The sequence below is a fragment of the Podarcis melisellensis genome (assembly GCF_964234715.1).
Source record: "Podarcis melisellensis genome assembly, chromosome: 5".
Taxonomy (NCBI): domain Eukaryota; kingdom Metazoa; phylum Chordata; class Lepidosauria; order Squamata; family Lacertidae; genus Podarcis; species Podarcis melisellensis.
Window position 1 is genome coordinate 94,574,154 of NC_138537.1, and position 19,693 is coordinate 94,593,846.

Genomic DNA, 19,693 nt, shown 5'->3' on the forward strand with positions numbered 1-19,693 from the left:
GCCCTATTTAAATGCAGTGCTAGGGTCTTGGAAGCTGTTGCGTAACTCTTCTTCTGCCCCCCCCCACTTCATTTGATTTTAATTAATTTTATAATGAATGTTTTTAGAATGTTGGAATATTTTGATTGTTGTTAGCCGCCCTGAGCCCAGCTTCGGCTGGGGAGGGTGGGATATAAATAAAATTTATTATTATTATTATTATTATTATTATTATTATTATTATTAGGATGTATTGAGCTATATTGACATTTGCACTCAGATCCCTCTCTCTCTGTGATTATTTCCCCCTCATTTCTCTTTCTCAGCTTTAACTGGAAGCTGGCAATTGCCTTTGACTTAGGACCTTAGCCAGTGGCTATGGAGGAATCTTCCCTGCACTAGGATTTGAAAAATACACATTTTGGGGCAGCACAGGGCTGAAATATATATTTCAAAAAGCTCTAGGTGCCACCACCATCTATTTATTTTATAGGTATATGCCAAAATGGCTCCTAAATAGTTTACAACTATGAAATCCATACACAATCATCAAATTACTGTGTGCCCGGATATCCTGGCATAACTCTAATCCAGTCCCGGCCCATTCCTAGGAATTCTGTGGCACCACGTGGTTTTTCTCTCCTTTGTGACTGGAAAGGTTATTTCCACCCTCTGAACATATATTGTACCATCTACCCTTTGGCAAGGCCAGCTTTTCTCATATTGTGCCAAAAAATCAATTCTTCCCCTGCTTAGACTTGCACTGTGGGTGCAAGTTAAGGCTTGAGGTGGCAGGCAGAACTGCTGTTCTTGGGTTGCTTTTATTCAAGACTTGCTTGGATGATATCCTCAGAGTCGTGTGGAGTGTTTTCATGCACCATCTATACTTACGTGCCATCTCTGTTCTGCCTCTTAGGACTATTCTTGAGGTGCCTTGTTTATTCCATTGTGTACAGTCTTGCCATCTTGAGGTTGCAGCCCCTTTCCTCGCACTGAGAGTTAACTTTCTTTCCGAGGAGTGGATAACGTTTGTCTAAAGTGCACATAGAGTGCCAAAATGCATTCAGCCTTCCATTTCACATGTATGCAGTAGCCATGTTGAACTGGAAGCGTGATTCTTTATTGAAGGACAATTACGTATGTGTGTTCTTTGGGTTATGTTGTCCTGCTAAATCACAAGAGCTAGAAATTTGCTAAGTTGACACTCATCCTGGCTGCTGAGCCAACTTGGCTTTGCAAAGAGAGGAAGAAAAGAAGAGGGCTAAGCTACTCCACTCTGGCTCCCCTCTTATGGCTCCCCTGTGTAGACAGATGCACAAAGTGCGCTGCAGAAGAAGTTCAGATGATATCTTCCGATTCTTGTCTCATCTAAGACCTTAGGCTCCACAACACTGTACCACTTTTTCTCTCTCCTCTCCCACTGCCATCTTAGGTTTTACTGTTTGTAGCCAAAGGACATTAAAAAGTAACTTCAAAAGCAAGCAAGGCAGTCCACAGTTCTTCAGAAATGCAGTAATTCTTTGTGATACAGTATATCACTGTCTACACCAGGTTAGTTGTAGCCAGAAGCAGTAGGAGAAACGTGTGCTTCAGAAGGGAGGGTGTTGTCTACAGGGAAGATGTTATCCTGCTTTCCTAATTGCCAGGTTGTGGTTAAACACACCAGGAACTTACCCGCCCCACCAAGATAGCTGTGGATCGCTTCTTAAGAAGTGTTCGTAATACCATAAAGTGTTGTCAATGAAAACTTCATGCCACAGCACACTGACCTGGTTCAGATGTTACACAGGGGCATGTGAAACCTGGTTCACACTTTCCTTATATTATAGCATTTATTTTGAACTGCCATATTTTTCGCTCTATAAGACGCACCAACAAGACGCACCTAGTTTTTGGAGGAGGAAAACAAGAAAAAAAATATTTTGAAGCTCAGAAGCCAGAACAGCAAGAGGGATCACTGCGCAGTGAAAGCAGCAATCCCTCTTGCTGTTCTGGCTTCTGGGATAGCTGCGCAGCCTGCATTCGCTCCATAAGATGCACACACATTTCCCCTTACTTTTTAGGAGGGGAAAAGTGAGTCTTATAGAGCAAAAAATACGGTAAGTTTGTGCTGAGTTTGAATGAAATGACATTCATCAATGGTTACAAATGGAAGCAGATGATTCCAGTTTCCTCCTCCTTGTGGCCCTGTGCCCAGATGATGGGGCAGCTCTTAGGAACATGAGGATGTTAGACTAGAATGTGGCCATTGAGCTACTTGATACCTTGCAGCATATCTTTGTGTTGGTCTGATAGAACCATCCACTTAGCCTAGCAACTGTGAAGGAGAGGGGAGCTATGCATTCCCAAACAACCAGAAAAGGGAAGGAAAAACTTGTAAAGTTTGTTACACTGGCAATGTTTGAAACTTCTCTCGATGTAGCTGCTGAGATCTCCAACAGCAGAGGTTACATTTTCTGAGAATCCTCCGGAAAAACAATCTCTCAAAGGACCTGTTGACGGCATTTTACCATTGCACTGTGGAGAGCGTACTAACTTATGGTCTGTATGTGTGGTTTGGGAGCTGCATGGCCAGAGAAAAAAACAATGCTATCCAGGGTTGTAAAGACTGCAGAGAGAATAATTGGGTGCACTCTTCCCACCTTAGATCAAATCTACGCTGTCAGGTGCCATAAGAAAGCGGCAGAGATAGCGCAGGATAGTGCGCACCCCGGAAATGATCTCTTTCAACTTCTGCCTTCTGGAAGAAGGTATAGGGTTATAAAGGCCAGGACTAGCCGCCTGAGAAACAGTTTCTACGTAGATGCAATTCTGGTTCTAAACGCAGCATAAGGGGTCTCTGTAGTATAGTGTATTTTAAAATGGGGCTTTAGAGTTTTTAGGGGTTTTTGAATGTTTTATGTAGTTTTATGTAGTTTTTCAATTTCATTGTTCTGCAAGGGACAATGACAATAAAGATATCGTAATCGTAATCAGAGGTGTTTTCAAGCTACAAAAGAAACCTTGACAGAATTAAAGCATTGGCTCTGTTTGTGTGTTGTGTTGCTTTTGTGAGACCTGCCTCACATGCTGCTTCTCTGGGTCAGCTCACACATGGAACTGTAACATGTGATATTTCACCACGTAATGATAAAGCGCTAGATAACTCTCATCCAGTATGTTACGTTACTGTTTATTGATAAGATGCGTCCCAAAAAGGGGGAGAGCCCCCCAAGGCTGTGCACAAAAAAAGAATACAAAATAAAAAATATAAAAAATTAGGGTAACAACATCTTAAACATTTCAGAAATATTTAAAGCCCAATGCAGCCATGCTCCTGCAAAAAAAGGGGCAAAGTGCAGTCCCTCACAACAAATGCTGGAGAGAGCAAGAATAAATACTTAGGTGGCAGCTGCTCCTTAGAAAGGTCTGAGGCAAGGGGTGACGTGAGGCAGGTGGAAAAGGTTTGCCCTCGATGTTCCATCAGTCTCTCCCCTCTAGCAATATCTTAAGTTCCACTTAAGACTTACGTCATCCGTTCCAGTTGGCAGTGGTTCACCAAAATCTCAGGCACAGGCCTTTCCCAGCCCTGCTACTGATATCCTTCTTGACCCGGTAATGCCAGGGATTGAGTCAATGTTAGAAACTCAGATATATAAGCTAGATGTCAACAACAACAACAATATTTATTACGGCCGTAGGCCCATACAGGTAAAAACAACACATAAATAACAGCTTGTGCACGTGGGGAAAAAAAAACAGCCGCTAAAACACCACTATAACAATAAAATACTATAAAGTAGAATGGCATACTACGCCTTAGTTAGCTTGTAGTGCTCCTTGGGGTCGCTTTTGGGTAAGGACAGCGACCAGGAACCTAGCCACTTTCAGGGTCGTATGAGTATCCTTATCCTGCAAGATTTGAGCAAGGTGGAATTTTGGTGGGGTACCCTCTAGTTTCTGTATGATTGATCCCAACAAATTTGCCCGTGGCACATTGAACAGGGGGCAAGTGAATATGATGTGCTGGAGCGACTCCGGCGTCTCCTTATCACATTCGCACGTGGCGGGGGCTTGGCCCTTTGAGAATCTATGTCTCAGGACGTTGGAGGGAAAAACGTTGAACCTCGCTTTGGTGAAGGCCAGTCTATGGGCAACAGTCGAAAGGGAGGAGAGGTATGATGGAACGCAGTAAGTTAAAGTGATACCAATGTTCTGGGGCGAACAAACACCTCCCCCCAGCATATAATTTCGCTGTAGATCGATGTCATCCAGTCTTTGGTGGATCAGTCTTTGAGCAGTAATTTGGTCTAGTTTTAGGGAATCTGAAGGAGAGATTCCATAGCTCAGGAGTTTGGCATGAATTCTACTAGTCCAAAGGCTAGAGAATTCATCTCGCCATAAGCATTGGACAAGGTAGTGGTTTGGTAATCTATGCCACAATGATAACCAATAATTGAAGACTTGCTTCCACAGGCAAGTTTCTAAGGATGCGATCTTCAGTTCTAGTCGCATGGCTGCGTTGCTTACGCACAGGGGGAGCATTAGGAGCCGACGTAGGAATTGATTTTGCAGTGTCTCAAGAGGAGCAAGATCTGTCATCACGGCCCAGAGCGGGGCAGCATAAGCAAGCACGGCAACCACTTTTGCCTTGAACACCTTTAGGGCCGAGGGAACATGCAAAGCTCCATCCGAAAAAAAGAATCGGAGGAGCGCATATGACAGAGTTTTGGCCTTGTTAAGTAGGTGTTGAATTTGAGCTTTCCACCCCAAATTGTGTTGAAAATGTCAAATGCCTCCTTAAACCAGGGTTGCCGTGTCCATTATAGGGGAAGATGGCTTGCAAGTCATATTAGAAAAACAATTGACTCGTTTTTCAGAACCAAATCAATCAGCTGCAAGAATAGACTATGTTTGGACATCCAGCAAATTAGTACCTAGAGTTGTAAAAATTGAAATTCAAGCAAAGATACTTTCGGATCATAATGCAATTAAATGCGAGATAAAAGAAATAGATGAAAGTCATATTTTTCAATACAGTGGTACCTCATCTAGCGTCCGCCTCGTCGAGCACCTGTTCCATTGAACATCCGCGGCAAACCCGGAAGTACCGGAACGGGTTACTTCTGGGTTCGCCGCTCGCGCATGTGCAGAAGCGCTAAATCGCACATGCTCAGAAGCACAAATCTCTCTGTGTGCACGTGCAGACGTGGCGCTTTGTCCAGTATCCTTTCCGGCCACCAACCGGGGCTCTGGAAGGGATCCTGGTCGCAAAATGAGGTACTACTGTACGACTTTTTGGTTCCTGAAATATTCTGACTGTGCAGATAAAATATAACAGAATTCTATAGGATGTTACAGATAGGTAGCCGTGTTGGTCTGCCATAGTCAAAGCAAAAAAAATCCTTCCAGTAGCACCTTAAAGACCAACTAAGTTAGTTCTTGGTATGAGCTTTCGTGTGCATGCACACTTCTTCAGAAACACTGCAGTCCAGTGTATCTGAAGAAGTGTGCATGCACACGAAAGCTCATACCAAGAACTAACTTAGTTGGTCTTTAAGGTGCTACTGGAAGGATTTTTTTTGCTTTGTCTATAGGATGTGTTGATAGTGTGTGAAAACAGTCGAGATTAAAGAATCCCCAGGCTTGCATCTTGAGATGGTATAGATGCCAGGCACCATCGTGGCGCCAGGCAACTTCACTTGGTAGCCAGGTGCAAAATGTGCCTGACAAATTTCTTTTCTTTCTTTCTTTTTATAGAATATTTATTAAGATTTTCAATAATAATACAATGAAAAATAAAAAGAAAAAATACCAAAAATACCAAAAATAAAAATAATTAAAAACACAGAGAGTTTCCATTACTTATTTTCCTTTAACTTATTTCCCGGACCTCCTCATACCTCCCTTTTTTGTATTCCAATTCAGATTGTTAGTTCAGCAAATCCTTACCATTAAATTTTTACCTATTTCTAAACCTTTTTTTCATATTCTCTTAAGCATTACAACTAGAAGCCACTTAATTTCTATCCAACATCATTCTAACATTCATTAATTTTGCAATATTTCTGTAAATAGTCTTTAAATTTCTTCCAATCTTCTTCCGCCGACTCTTCTCCCTGGTTTCGGATTCTGCCAGTCATTTCTGCCAATCCCATATAGTCCATCACCTTCATCTGCCATCTGACAAATTTCAAACACTGGCTTGAATCTGACACCTTCTCTGTACGCTATGGTACAGCCTTCCTTTCATGGTACAGTGGTCCCTTGGTCTGCATACGTTTTGGATTACAAACACGTCAAACCCCGAAGTGCGTGTCCCGGTTTGCAACCTTTTTTTGGATTACAACCCCTTTTTTTTTATTACGAACAAATTTTTTTGGGAGGTCCCATTGGCAAAAGCGCGCCTTGGGTTACAACCTGTTTTGGTTTACAAATGGACCTCCGGAACAGATTATGATTGTAAACCAAGGTACCACTGTACAGGTTTTTCTAGGATGAACTGCCTCCATTGGGAAAAGACTAGCGTTTGAGGAGATATCAAATGTTACAAACATTTTCACCTTCTTATTGGATTTGTGACGCTTCCTTTCTCGTCTAGCAAGCCATTGCAAAGGGAAGGGCTGTGGCTCAGGTATAAATCTGCTTTACATGTAGCAGGTCACTGTTATGGAAGTGTCAGGATTCAAGCCCCCAACCCAGGATGTTTGCAGTGGCCGATGGAACTCCAGAAACCGTTGTCAGTAAAATGACACATTTGTGAGAACTTTGCAGTGCTTCCCAACTTGCTCTCACCATGTGAATGAGGCAAATGGGACACCCAGCAGCTAAAACACACTCCTATTTCTACTAAGTGTGACATAACGCAAAGAGATACCCATGGGAATAGTAGGAATTTTCCACTCACAAAACATGATCATCTGGTCTTCCTCCCTCTTGTATGTGTGTTTGCCCCTAGGAGATAATCACGTCTTGAGATAAACTACCAGAGCCTACGTGGTCTGGTGAAGGATGCCTGTTGCGTTCAGTTTATGCAGACCTTACATTCCACCCAGCCCAGAGTTGCAGGACCCACCATTTCTCATAAACACATTTCTCTTTCTTTCACTTTCAATTTCTTTGTACTTTCATTTCTCCTCCACAGTAATGAGCTAGATGTATCAATGGTCTCTTGCATAAAGTAGTTCCCTGTGTTCCTAAATTTGGAGGTGTTATGAGAAAAAACTGCTCCTTTTCCCTTCTGGGGTACCCAAGAGCCCATATAGAGGTCCTTTTGTAGGTTCTCTATTGGTAGGAGAAAATAACAGAGGCCAACCAGAGAATATTGAGAAGCAAAGCAGCTAGTAAGCCTGATCTTTATTAAAGCAGGAGGGGGGGAGGGACCCTGGACAAAGGTGTGCAAGCCCTTATATAGACTTTGAAATTGCCCACCCCAGATACATCATACCTACAGCACAGAAGGGGTGTAGCCCAAGACCGCCCCCTTAATACATCAGAGAAGGGGTGGACTACAACAGAAATCTGAGTGCCTTGTTTTTATCCTGTCTGACAGGTTACCTGATTGGATTACCTGGGCATCCTGGCCACTCTTTTGTTATGATAACTACTCAACTTCTGAATGCAGGTCACAGGCTCACCCTATTCACATCTTAAATGTGCCCTTGAGACAGGATTTGTGAGCAAAGAGACAATGGGGAGGCAGAGAAATATTTGAGGTCAATTTGGAAGAGAGAAAATGGTTTCAGGACTTTTCTGTGGGTTTCAGACATGTGGTTTACATATTTGTATGTTGAAATATATAAAAGAATATATTGTCCAGTAGCACCTTAGAGACCAACTAAGTTTGTTCTTGGTATAAGCTTACATGTGCATGCACACTTCTTCAGAGATACCATATATTTGTATGTGTTTGTTGGTGCATTTATGAACATCTATTTTATATATCTAAGACTTTAAAATGGATTAACACACATTTGTAAATTGAATTTTTTTATATATAAAAAGATAAATTTCTGAAATGTTGCAAGGACACGTTATTGTGAATTCTTCTCTTAAAACCATTTATGCAGTGGTTTAATGGTCTTCTCCAGGGAACACCTTGTACCCAATAATAATTGGGCTTTCAGAGATGAAACAGTGTGTCCTTGAATTGGATCTTCTGTGATCTGGCACTGGTGCTTCCATACCCTAGAAGGGTTTGCAGGTTTCAAACTACCATCTGGAAAACTAAGGGGTTTCTCAGAGACAAGATTAGTGACAAGCTTCCTTCAAAAAGAAGAAATTCTACCAAGCTTCTGCAATGTACATTGTGCTGGCTGTGCGTTCTGGAGAGCATTTGCAGATCACAGTGTGGCAATGAGGCCCAACCAGCTCAGCCAGACCTTCCACAACAGCAGAATGCGCATCTTCGAAAGCTCACCTTAGAAAGCTGTAAAGTGCTGGCATTCATTCGTAGAATCTCAGTTTTCGGAGACATGAGTATAGAAACATTTAGTAATAGTAGTTGAGTTATTGTTGTTTATTGTTGTTATTAATATAATGAATGGCAGTCTTGTGTCCAGAATTTAATAATCTTCATAACACAAATTGTACAACTTTGCAGTGAATTAGGAAAGCTTGAGGACACCCTTAAGAAACCTGTAACTTTTCAGAGTTTGGGATGGGGAGAGGCAAAAGATACGTGAGCAGCTCCCCTTCAAGCTTTTTCTCTTGTCTCTTATTCGCCTCCAACCCTCTTTTTTAAAAGAGAACCATCCTGGGATCCTGTATTTGCCACCCAAGATTTCTAGAATTCCTGTTCTGCCATAATGACCAAGTACTGATGCTTGCGGCAAATGATTATGGCTTGCCTGAGAGATTCCAAGGACATTTGGTTGGCAGCTCTTGAAAACAGTAGATGGTAGTAGATGGGCCTCTCTTGTTTTGAATCAAAACAGGCAATTCTTACATCTTATATCTGTTACCCCAGCAGAATTCTACTTAACGTTCTTACAAACTCTTGTTGTTTAGTCGTTTAGCCATGTCCGACTCTTCGTGATCCCATGGACCAGAGCACTCCAGGCACTCCTGTCTTCCACTGTCTCCCACAGGCTGGTCAAACTCATGCTGGTAGCTTCGAGAACACTGTCCAACCATCTCATCCTCTGTCATCCCCTTCTCCTTGTGCCCTCAATCTTTCCCAACATCACAGTCTTTTCCAGGGAGTCTTCTCTTCTCATGAGGTGGCCAAAGTATTGGAGCCTCAGCTTCAGGATCTGTCCTTCCAATGAGCAGTCAGAGCTGATTTCCTTAAGAATGGATAGGTTTGATTTTCTTATAGTTAGTAGGTCGTAGTACTAGTGTAGGTTTGATCTTCTTGCAGTCCATGGGACTCTCAAGAGTCTCCTCCAGCACCAGAATTCAAAAGCATCAATTCTTTGGCAATCAGCCTTCTTTATGGTCCAGCTCTCACTTCCATACATCACTACTGGGAAAACCATAGCTTTAACTATACGGACCTTTGTTGGCAAGGTGATGTCTCTGCTTTTTAAGATGCTGTCTAGGTGTGTCATTGCTTTTCTCTTACAAACTCTTATTTCTACATAAACCACATGTTTATTGCGAAAGGTGTAAACGTATTGGCATGCTCAAGGATCAGTATGATTTGGCAGATGGCTTCAGCCATTTAAACAAAAATGCAGTTTCACTCTTCCCTGTTTTTGTGAAACCTGTGGCCACAGGACTATATTAATTGGTGACCCATGCAGTGGCGTAGCGTGGGGGGTGCAGGGGGAGCCGGGCGCAACATCTGGGGGTTAGGGTTAGGGGGTGCAAATCCACGGGTTAGGGGGCGCAAATCCACGGGTTAGGGGGCACAAATTACTTGCCTTGCCCCGGGTGTTGACAACCCACGCTACACCACTGGACCCATGTGTTTTCACCCAAAGTGCTCTCCACACTGCCCAGGGAACAGTGTGGAGAGCCCTTCTCATGATATCAGCTTCCAAAGGACCACAAGTTTGAAAACCAATTAGTCTAATGCATATGGGTATTTTAAAAGTCAATAATACCTGAGGACTGTCCAAAATTGACTTGGTATATACCTAAAATGGTAAAATGCATAATTAAAATGTTCTCTTTTTTTTGTTCCCCACCCCTTTCTCCATAGCTTGCAGGAACGGCAGTCCTTGCAATTGGACTATGGCTTCGATTTGATAAACAGACAAAAGATATTTTTGATCAGGAGGAGAATAACAATACATTCTATACAGGTATGTTGTAAAATTATTGCTCAATGGTATGAACAGTATACCTGATACCTACACTACTTTTAAAAGTATTAACAGTGACTAAAGAAACCAATGATAAGATATGTAAAGATTCTTGGTACGGAATGACCTGTTCACATAGATACCAAAATTATTAGGGTGTTTCCTTGCCCTTGGCAAAGTGAAATTTTTTTATATGTGCCATCTCAGATTCCTTGGTCTCTAAAAATGTACACAAAGATATCTCCCAGCTGGAAACAGGGGTCTAGTGTGCACCCTAAAAAGGATATGGCACTTCTGCACTAGCTGGAAATCTGAAATTGTGTAGATATGCCACCCCTTGGCAGAAAATTGGATACTTTGATATCTCATGATCACCGCTAAGGATACACCTTAAGAGATTCTAGCACAAAGCAAGCCAAGCCACTCTTGGGAAAGACCTTTAATATTAATATAGTAAAATAATTATTATATTTTGTACTGTTTTGATCTTTAGTTTTCCCCCGAAAAGCAGCCTTAGAATACTTTGGGGCAGGGATGATCCCAGGCATGGAATCCTGGTCTTAGATTACTATGCCTTGAAGAAATGGAAATTGCTGTCTTTCTTTTGACGGTCCCACTGTAGGTACATTGGATTTGCGGACAAAGAAGTCTGTTGGATTTTCTCCCTTGCTTCCTCCCCTCCCCTCCCAATGTACCAACCAGTGTCAGTTTTTTCTTAGATAATCCCCAGACCACTGACACACTGGCAAAGTTATTAATGGTTATATATTCCATCAAAACCCCATGAAGGTGTTTTCCTTGTCCTTGTCTGGCAGAAGTTTCGATCTGTTGGGCTTCTTCTTCTTCTTCTTCTTCTTCTTCTTCTTCTTCTTCTTCTTCTTCTTCTTCCCCATGTACATGTCATCAGCTAAACCTCTTGTGTTTTGGAATTGCATTCAGCCTGGATTTTATGCCATGCTCCCTAGACGTGGATGGCATGCTCTGCCTTATAGGTCTTCTTTGAATTGCACTAATGGCTCACCAGTTGTAACTTTCTCATATGGCCTCAAGCATTGTGGGAAGATATTGGAGAGCCTACCCCACCGGTCATGCACGAGGGGAAAGGTCATCTCTCACACTGATAGTTCAGTGCTGAAGCCGATAATAAAATCAGAGGATTTTATGGATTCCTTAGGAGGAGGACAGAGTTACCGTGATGCAGATGTGTTGAGCCCTCCACAACATATATTGCAAAGATCTTTCTTTATGGGTAAAGTGGTCATCTAAAGGCCATTGGCTGAGAATGGCCATTTTGTCTGACCGACTGCAGGAGTTGAAGGTGCTGGCTGCTTGCAGACATTTGCAGATGCAATTGGGGTCTTGATGAGTCCAGAAGCTGGATTATTAAGGTTTGCACAACTGATAAATAACCTTTGATGGGTCAGGAGGGAGTCTCTAGTCAGGAGGGAAAAACTCTTAAAAAGGACTGTTGCAAACCTTTTCTGGTGATAAGAAAAGCGACTGATTTCTTTTACGGGAATAGACAAAATAGCCTTCCCCCCGTCCTCTGCACTCGCCACCAAAAACCCATTATTATAGAGACTTGTTCTGAAACACTGCTAGTAGTGCTTTCTTTTTAAAGAAGCAACAATAATGGTGCTAGTGTAACCATGTACACAACCTCGAGGTCCTTGGAAGAAAAAGTGGTACATAAATGCAATACATAAATAGTAGTGGCAGTGTAGCTGGTAGCCTTCATGTTGTTCAAACTTGGAAAATGTGAAGTTTTGGTTGAGAATAAATCTTCTCTGTTTTGATTTTTTTAAATCCCTCTTCCTCCAGGGGTTTACGTTCTAATTGGAGCTGGTGCCCTCATAATGCTGGTTGGTTTCTTGGGATGCTGTGGAGCGATACAGGAGTCCCAGTGCATGCTTGGTTTGGTAAGTGTGGCGTTAGTTTCTACGGTAGGAAGAAGGGTATATCACTTTCATGTCTGCTGAATTCTTTCTGGATCCTGTTTTCAAAAGGAAGTACTTTCCTTCACAATGCACATAAACTCCTCCTAGAATGCACACTGTGCAAAAGTGGCCAACACAAGTTACCGTATTTTTCGCCCTATAGGACACACTTTTCTCCTTGCAAAAATGAAGGGGAAATGTGCGTGCATCCTATGGGGCGAATGCACGCTTTCACTGAAGCCTGGAGAGCGAGGGGGGTCGGTGCGCACCGACCCCTCTTGCTCTCCAGGCTTCAGGAAGCTGCGCAGCCCTCAGGAGCCCGGCGCGAAGTCGCACCGGTCTCCCAAGGGTTGCGCACAGCTGCCTGAATTCCGAAGCCTGGGGCATGCTGAAGAGCGCGCCCGGGCTTCACGCAGCTCTCCGCAAGCCTGGGGAGACCGGTGCGACTTCCTGCCGGGCTCCCTAGGCTTGCGGATAGCAGGCTGTTCTCGGGGCTGTTCCCCCGCACCAGCCCCGTGCCTGCGGGGGAAATATTTTTTTTTCTTTATTTCCCCCCCCAAAAAAACTAGGTTCGTCCTATGGGGCGGTGTGCCCTATGGTGCGAAAAATACGGTAGATTTCAATGTTTATGTCACAGAACTGGATCCTCCTACATGTGGTGAAACTCATTCACGTTAGAGCCAGGGGTAGGCAACCTAAGGCCCGGGAGCCGGATGCGGCCCAATCGCCTTCTCAGTCCAGCCCACGGACAGTCTGGAAATCAGCGTGTTTTTACATGAGTCGAATGTGTCCTTTTATTTAAAATGCATCTCTGGGTTATTTGTGGGGCATAGGAATTGGTTCATTTCTTTTCCAAAAATATAGTCCGGCCCACTACATGGTCTGAGGGATGGTGGATCGGCCCACGGCTGAAATAGTTTGCTGACCCCTGCACGGTTAGACCTTGAGCCCAGTGCTCCCTACTTCCAGTAAAAGTTCTCCAAGTAGGCTTCCCTAGTTTTGCTACCTGAGGATCCCTTTTAATTGGAGGTGCCGGGGATTAAAATCTACTTCCTTCTGGGAAGTCTTGATATAATTTGCCTTTGAACTATTTCCACTCCCTAATTCGTCCTCCTTTCTATGGGCTTCTGTGATTTAGAACAGCCATTTAAGGCTTTGGTTGCAGCCCATGGAATTTCCCAATAAGTACCCATGTGGAGCACAGCTCCAAGTCTGTGAGGCTCGGGGCTTCTCAGTGCACGGCATTACTTTTTGGACTTCTCAGATACAGGAACAGAAGTGACGCCATTCCGTTGGTCGCTGTACATATATAGTAGGATTGGGCAGCGCAAGTGTCAGCTAGGAAGCCATTAGTTCCTATGTCTCCTCCAATGTCCTCAGTGGTCTTACATGAGCTGCTACACTTAGCCTGCTGTCCTGCCTTGGAAGGTGACTGTGATACGGTAATGGAGATAAAGTTTTCGAAGCACGCAGAGCATTCTAAAGCCCTATCTATAGACTTGTTAAGTATTACCGTCTCATGGTTTTATAAACCATTGTTCAGCCATGACCTTACTCAAAATCTCTCTCGTCTCCTTTGCCTCTAGTTTTTTACCTTCCTTCTTGTGATTTTTGCCCTTGAAGTAGCTGCTGCCATCTTGGGATTCTCAAACAAGGAAAAGGTAAGGCAGACATCTTTTTAAAGTTGATTTTATATGCCATCTAGAATTATAACAGAATTATACATCCAAAATTCTGCCTCCAAATAATCTGCTCAGGATTAGCAGATAGAAACTTGAAGTAGAGTTTTGGGTCACCAGCATTTTCGGGACTTGGCAACTGGAACCTCCATGTGATTTTCCCCAATGGTTTACTATGGGGGCTGTAGTTGTAGTAATAGTAGTAGTAGTAGTAGTGTAGTAGTAATAATAAGAATTACTGAGGGGGACAGAATAGAACTTGAAGCACCCCATAAGCAGAAGGCCATGAGATACAGCAACAGTCCACTAGCACCACCAACAGGCTCTGTCCTGGCCAGAAAGGACTGGAACCAAGACAAAACTGTGTCCCCCAAATCGAGTCTGACAACCAATAATAAACCTGTCAGTCTTTAAGATAGCACAAGGCGTACATCATATTTCCTTATTCCAAGCATTCCTTTTTGGTAGAATAGGGGCCGCCTCCCCACCCCTGACATCTGATTGATGCGGGACACACCACTTAGACCTAGATGCAACCACGGTTTTCTGCTTTAACCCCAACTGAGAATTCAAAGCTACACAAGTACTAGTCACCTATTGTCCTCCTTTCCTGTCCCTCTGTAGACATTAGGCCCCTAGATATGGCCAAGTTAGATTTGCGGGGAGGGCAAGGAATGTTTTGGAGATTAGCCTGAAGGACTCCAGCAGTCATGTCATAGACGGCATATTCCTTTTTTTTTTTAAGAATAATTTTTTATTAACCGATCAATCACATCAAATCAAACCAAATTACATAAATTCCAAATTACAGAGCTGAATTTTAAATTTTTGTTGGGGGTACCCATATTTCAAGTTCCGAAGGGGATCCAATCAACTTCTTGCTTCTTACTGCTGTTTTAATGTCCACAAATCTAACCTTATGATGTTCACAGTACTATCCAGTCCTCTCTTATTGTTTTGCCACATCTCTTGTTGTTATTTTCATATATTTTTCCTTTCTCTTTGTGACCTCTGATAGTCTGCACAAGCTGGTTAGTACAGTTTGTAATCCTGCGTGGATATATTTTCTTTTATCCAGTAGCCATATCCAGACGTTTTCCATATAACATCACTTCCATACATCAAAACAGTCTTAGCGTCATTAATCTTCACCAATCTGCCTCCTTTCTCAAAACCTTTGAGGAGATTCACCAGGAATGTAGTCTGAAAACAAGTCCCTTCTTCCTCCCGGCTATAAATCCTTTGGCAAGATGGCGACTCCGAATTAATTGCTGCGCCATTCCAAAAGCTCTTATTGCTTCTCAATCTCCATAAAGCATACTTTTGGTTAAAGTTTATCTCCACACAGACCTTAATCATCCTGCTTGGGTCAGTTCAACCGACGATTCTAATGAGGAGGGGTTCTTCGTAGACAGCATATTCCAGCTTCTCCTTTTTAAGCAAAAAGATTAATGTAACCACTATCATCATTATTGGGGTAAATTATTATGTTGTTTGTGTTTTTAGATTGTTAAGGAGGTGCAGGACTTTTATAAATCAGTATACGACAAACGAAGGGAACCTGCCACCAAAGAAACGCTGAGAGCCATTCAGGGCGCGGTAAGCCAGATCAGATCTCAACTATTTTTTTCTTTGCTTCTGTAACCAGTTCAGAGCTCTTATCCATGATGGGACTGTTTGCATTTTCCCCTCCTGGACAAGTGCTACCTATAGTTGATGTTAACATCCTCACCAAATGTGTTTAAAAGCGACTGTGGTTGGTGCTCAAGTTGCATCCGTCACAAACACTGTCCGTAGTTGGAGGAGAATTGAAATGGGGGAGGGGAGGGGAGGAGGTGCTTGTGAGTTTGGGGGGTGGGGTGGGGGAGTTTCCAAATCTCTTAACCATGCCTAAGAGATTGAAAAACATCCCATCTCTGTTGAGCCAGCGAGTGCTAGGAATGAAAGCCAGGAGTCCCAATTTTCAACAGCTTAATCTGGGACATGGGTAGCACTGTGGTCTAAACCACTGAGCCTCTTGGGCTTGCCGATCGGAAGGTCGGCAGTTTGAATCCCCACGACGGGGTGAGCTCCCGTTGCTCGGTCCCTGCTCCTGCCCACCTAGCAGTTCGAAAGCACGTCAAAGTGCAAGTAAATAAATAGGTACCGCTTCGGTGGGAAGGTTCCATGCGCTGCTCTGGTTTTGCCAGAAGTGGCTTAGTCATGCTGGCCACATGACCCGGAAAAACTGTCTGTGAACAAACGTCGGCTCCCTCGGCCAGTAAAGCGAGATGAGCGCCACAACCCCAGAGTTGTTCGCTACTGGACTTCACTGCCAGGGGTCCTTTACCTTTAATGTGAAAGGGGTGCTATCTGCATTTTGTTTCTTTGAATGACCATCAGTCGCTCCCAGCTAGACCATTGGGGCTCATTGTAGTCTGGATGTGTTGTGTTCCCTTCCAGCACACGGCTGCTCAAAGGTTGCTGGACCCATGGATAGCTCCAAGTGAGCAGCTTGCTCTGACCAAGTTGGGGAGCAGGCAGGCCTTTCATGCCGTTAACCCCAGACTACCTCCTCCAGGGGGACGCGGGGGATGCTGTGGGTTAAACCACAGAGCCTAGGACTTGCCGATCAGTTCAAATCCCCATGACGGGGTGAGCTCCCATTGTTCAGTCCCTGCTCCTGCCAACCTAGCAGTTTGAAAGCACGTCAAAGTGCAAGTAGATAAATAGGTCTACTATTTCCGGTGGGAAGGTAAAATGGCATTTCCGTGCACTGCTCTGGTTCGCCAGAAGCAGCTCAGTCATGCTGGCCACATGACCTGGAAGCTGTACGCCGGCTCCCTCGGTCAATAAAGCGAGATGAGCGCCGCAAGCCCAGAGCCGGCCACGACTGGACCTAATGATCAGGAGTCCCTTTACCTTTACCTCCTCCAGACTTCACCCCCTAGAGACTGTTTCAGAAACACAAAAGGCCAGCCCCTTTGGCCTGAAGACAGGCCCTTCTCCTCCTTTGTTCCACAGCCTCCCGCCTGTTGTGCTCCCAGTACTGCTGGACTGTTGGTGTGTTATGGCAGGCATCTGATTCTTCAAGCTCAGCTGAGGGTCCAGACGCTGGCTGGATCAGTCCTGGTGCTCTGAGAAGTTCCTCTGGGAATTTTTGCCCAATTGCCTCAGGCACCCTGGTCTCCCAGTCTTTGTATTCAGCTGTGAAGACAGTTTTTCACCAGCAGCATCTAGTCTCTTCATCCAGGCCCCTGCTGGAGACCGGGATAAGGACGGGTGGGCTGGGGTGTTTCCAGTGAGGTGGGGTGTTTCCAGTGCACGTTCATATTGACGGCTTGCATGGAAGTGTGAATCTACATGCAGTTGTTCTTTGGCCGAATCTGGGCAAGAGCATAACTATACTAAGTTCTAGAGAAGTTTTACTGCACAGGAGGCTTCAATGGTTTGTAGGTTTTTCTAAAGGCATGTTTTCAAATAAGATCTTATTTCAGCAAAGTCCTTCAAACTGATAATTTACCCAGATCTGTTGACTTGTATGTTTCATCCGTATTTTGAAACACAACTGAAATGTAACTTTTCTCTCTGCTCTAGCTGAACTGCTGTGGCCTCACAGGGGCTATTGAGGCAGCAATTGAAGACACCTGTCCCAAACAGAGCGGTGTCCTCGAAACCATTCAGCTACAGGTATGTCGTTGTGCCGCAGATAGGGACATGCCTCGTGTTACTAAATCTGAGCATAATATGGCAAATTACATCTCTTTGGTGCTTGCATGTATAATATGGTTACCAGATTTTTTTTCCAATGAATCTGGAGACCCTTTTTAATTATTTTTTTGAAGCTGAGTAGCAACAGGGAGTCAGTAGTGGGGATGGTGAGGCAAAAGACCCTGGGTCCAAACACACATGCATATTGTATAAAGGTGCAAAGCCCTTCTTTCGCACCCTGTGAAACAAATGCACAGAGTTTTTTTTAAACCGGACAACGTCCGGCCACCCACAACTCCTGAGCCTCCCCCATCAGTCAAAACAAAGGGGGAAGGGGGCAGGAGATCTGTACCACAGGACATCCCTGGTTCCTCTTCAGCAGTAGCAGTCAGCAGCCTGGGGCCAGCCTGGTAGCGCAGTTGGCTCTGGCTGGCATCAGGAGCTGCTTGCTGCCATGGCGCCCGCCATTTTCCCTCACGTCCTCATATGATATGTTTTGCACAACCGCTGAGGTTGCCGCTGCCATGTTTCCTGGGGACAGATTTGCAAATCCGGGGACTGTCCCCAGGAACCGGGGACGTCTGGTAACCCTAATGTATAAGAGTACACAAGGTGAAGGATTGGTTTTTCTTCCAGGCATGCCCTACGGTCATTGAGGAAGTCTTCACCAAAAAGCTGAATGTGATTGGGGCAGTTGGCATTGGTGTTGGTGTGGTGATGGTAAGTACCAGCATTTTCCGTAAGGTTGGCATATAGGTGCATGTTGCATAATGCCAAGCATGGCGTTCTTTGTAAGATAATAATAATAAATAATAATAATAATGCTATTTAATTATTCATACCCCGCCCATCTGGCTGCGTTTCCCCAGCCACTCTGGCCGGCTTCCAATAAGGATTTAAAATGCAATACAGTGGTACCTCGGGTTACATACGCTTCAGGTTACATGCGCTTCAGATTACAGACTCCGCTAACGCTAATAGTGCTTCAGGTTAAGAACTTTGCTTCAGGATGAGAACAGAAATCGTGCTCCGGCGGCATCAGTGGGAGGCCCCATTAGCTAAAGTGGTGCTTCAGGTTAAGAACAGTTTCAGGTTAAGGACGGACCTCCAGAATGAATTAAATACTTAACCCGAGGTACCACTGTAAAACACCAGTCATTAAAAACTTCCCTAAACAGGGCTGCCTTAAAGGTCTTCCAAACATTAGACAGTTGTTTATCTCTTTGACATCTGATGGGAGGGCGTTCCACAGGGCGGGTGCCACTACTGAAAAGGCCCTTACGTGTAAAAGCCATCAACAGGCCCAATTGCCCAACAGTGGGAAGCCTGCTGAGAGAAAACCAGCGGTGGCAAGCACTGTGAAGCTCAGTGGCTGGTGTGACCTACTCTCCTGCAAGATGGGAGGATTGAGGGCACTTCAGAACTTCAGCGGTGCTGAACTGCTTTCCAAACCATCACTGGCTTTGAACCATTGCAGTTTTAAACCTAAACCAAAATTATTTAATTCGCTGATCTCCTTCATGGTATTCTTCAAGGAGAAACTTTGCCAATTGTGTGTCTTTCCTTTTTTTAGATCTTCGGTATGATTTTCAGCATGATCCTTTGCTGTGCTATTCGTAGAAACCGAGAAATGGTCTAAAGGAGCCTCAGGCAGAGTGGGACGTTAGCAGCACTCAAGGAATCTCCAGTTATTCACTTTAGCATTCTGAAAGTCATTTCTAAAGTTATATATTTGTTTTAAAAATGCTTTATTTAGTTCTGATCTTCGTTTTTATGCTTTGTTTATAAAAGTTTAAAAGAAATCTAATTTTGAGAAGGTACTATATTTGTTAAGCTAAAGTCTAACAACTTGTATATAAGGGTTTGTCTTCTTTATTCAGACTTAACAATTGGGATGTAACTTACATTGGAGAAAATTTGATACTTAATAAAGATTTAAGAACAGATAGTGACTTTTATTTTTATTTTTTTAAAAAAGTGCCTTTCTTTTCAGTGTACTGATTCTGAAACAGTAGGGGAAATGAGGGCTAAATTGTTTTTTCATGGTATTTCTTAGCAAAATCCTCAAATACTGAAAATGTTTCTTGCATGTGGGTGAGATCCTGACTCTTTTCTCCCATTACTTTAACAGACTTGGTGGGTAGCAAATATTAAACTTAAGCATCCTATTCATGAGCAA

The 19,693-nt window shown here is 43.8% G+C and overlaps 1 protein-coding gene across 1 annotated transcript in view; it reads left to right on the forward strand.

Annotated features, from left to right (window-relative positions):
- Positions 1-19,458, forward strand: part of CD9 (CD9 molecule) — a 31,169-nt gene extending 11,711 nt beyond the window's left edge. The window contains exons 2-8 of the mRNA XM_081911897.1: positions 10,106-10,208; positions 12,030-12,127; positions 13,732-13,806; positions 15,331-15,423; positions 17,401-17,493; positions 18,151-18,234; positions 19,088-19,458. Coding sequence (XP_081768023.1) covers positions 10,106-10,208; positions 12,030-12,127; positions 13,732-13,806; positions 15,331-15,423; positions 17,401-17,493; positions 18,151-18,234; positions 19,088-19,153 — 612 coding nt within the window. The 3' untranslated portion in view covers positions 19,154-19,458. The remainder of the gene's footprint in view (positions 1-10,105; positions 10,209-12,029; positions 12,128-13,731; positions 13,807-15,330; positions 15,424-17,400; positions 17,494-18,150; positions 18,235-19,087) is intronic.
- Positions 19,459-19,693: the final 235 nt, after the last annotated feature.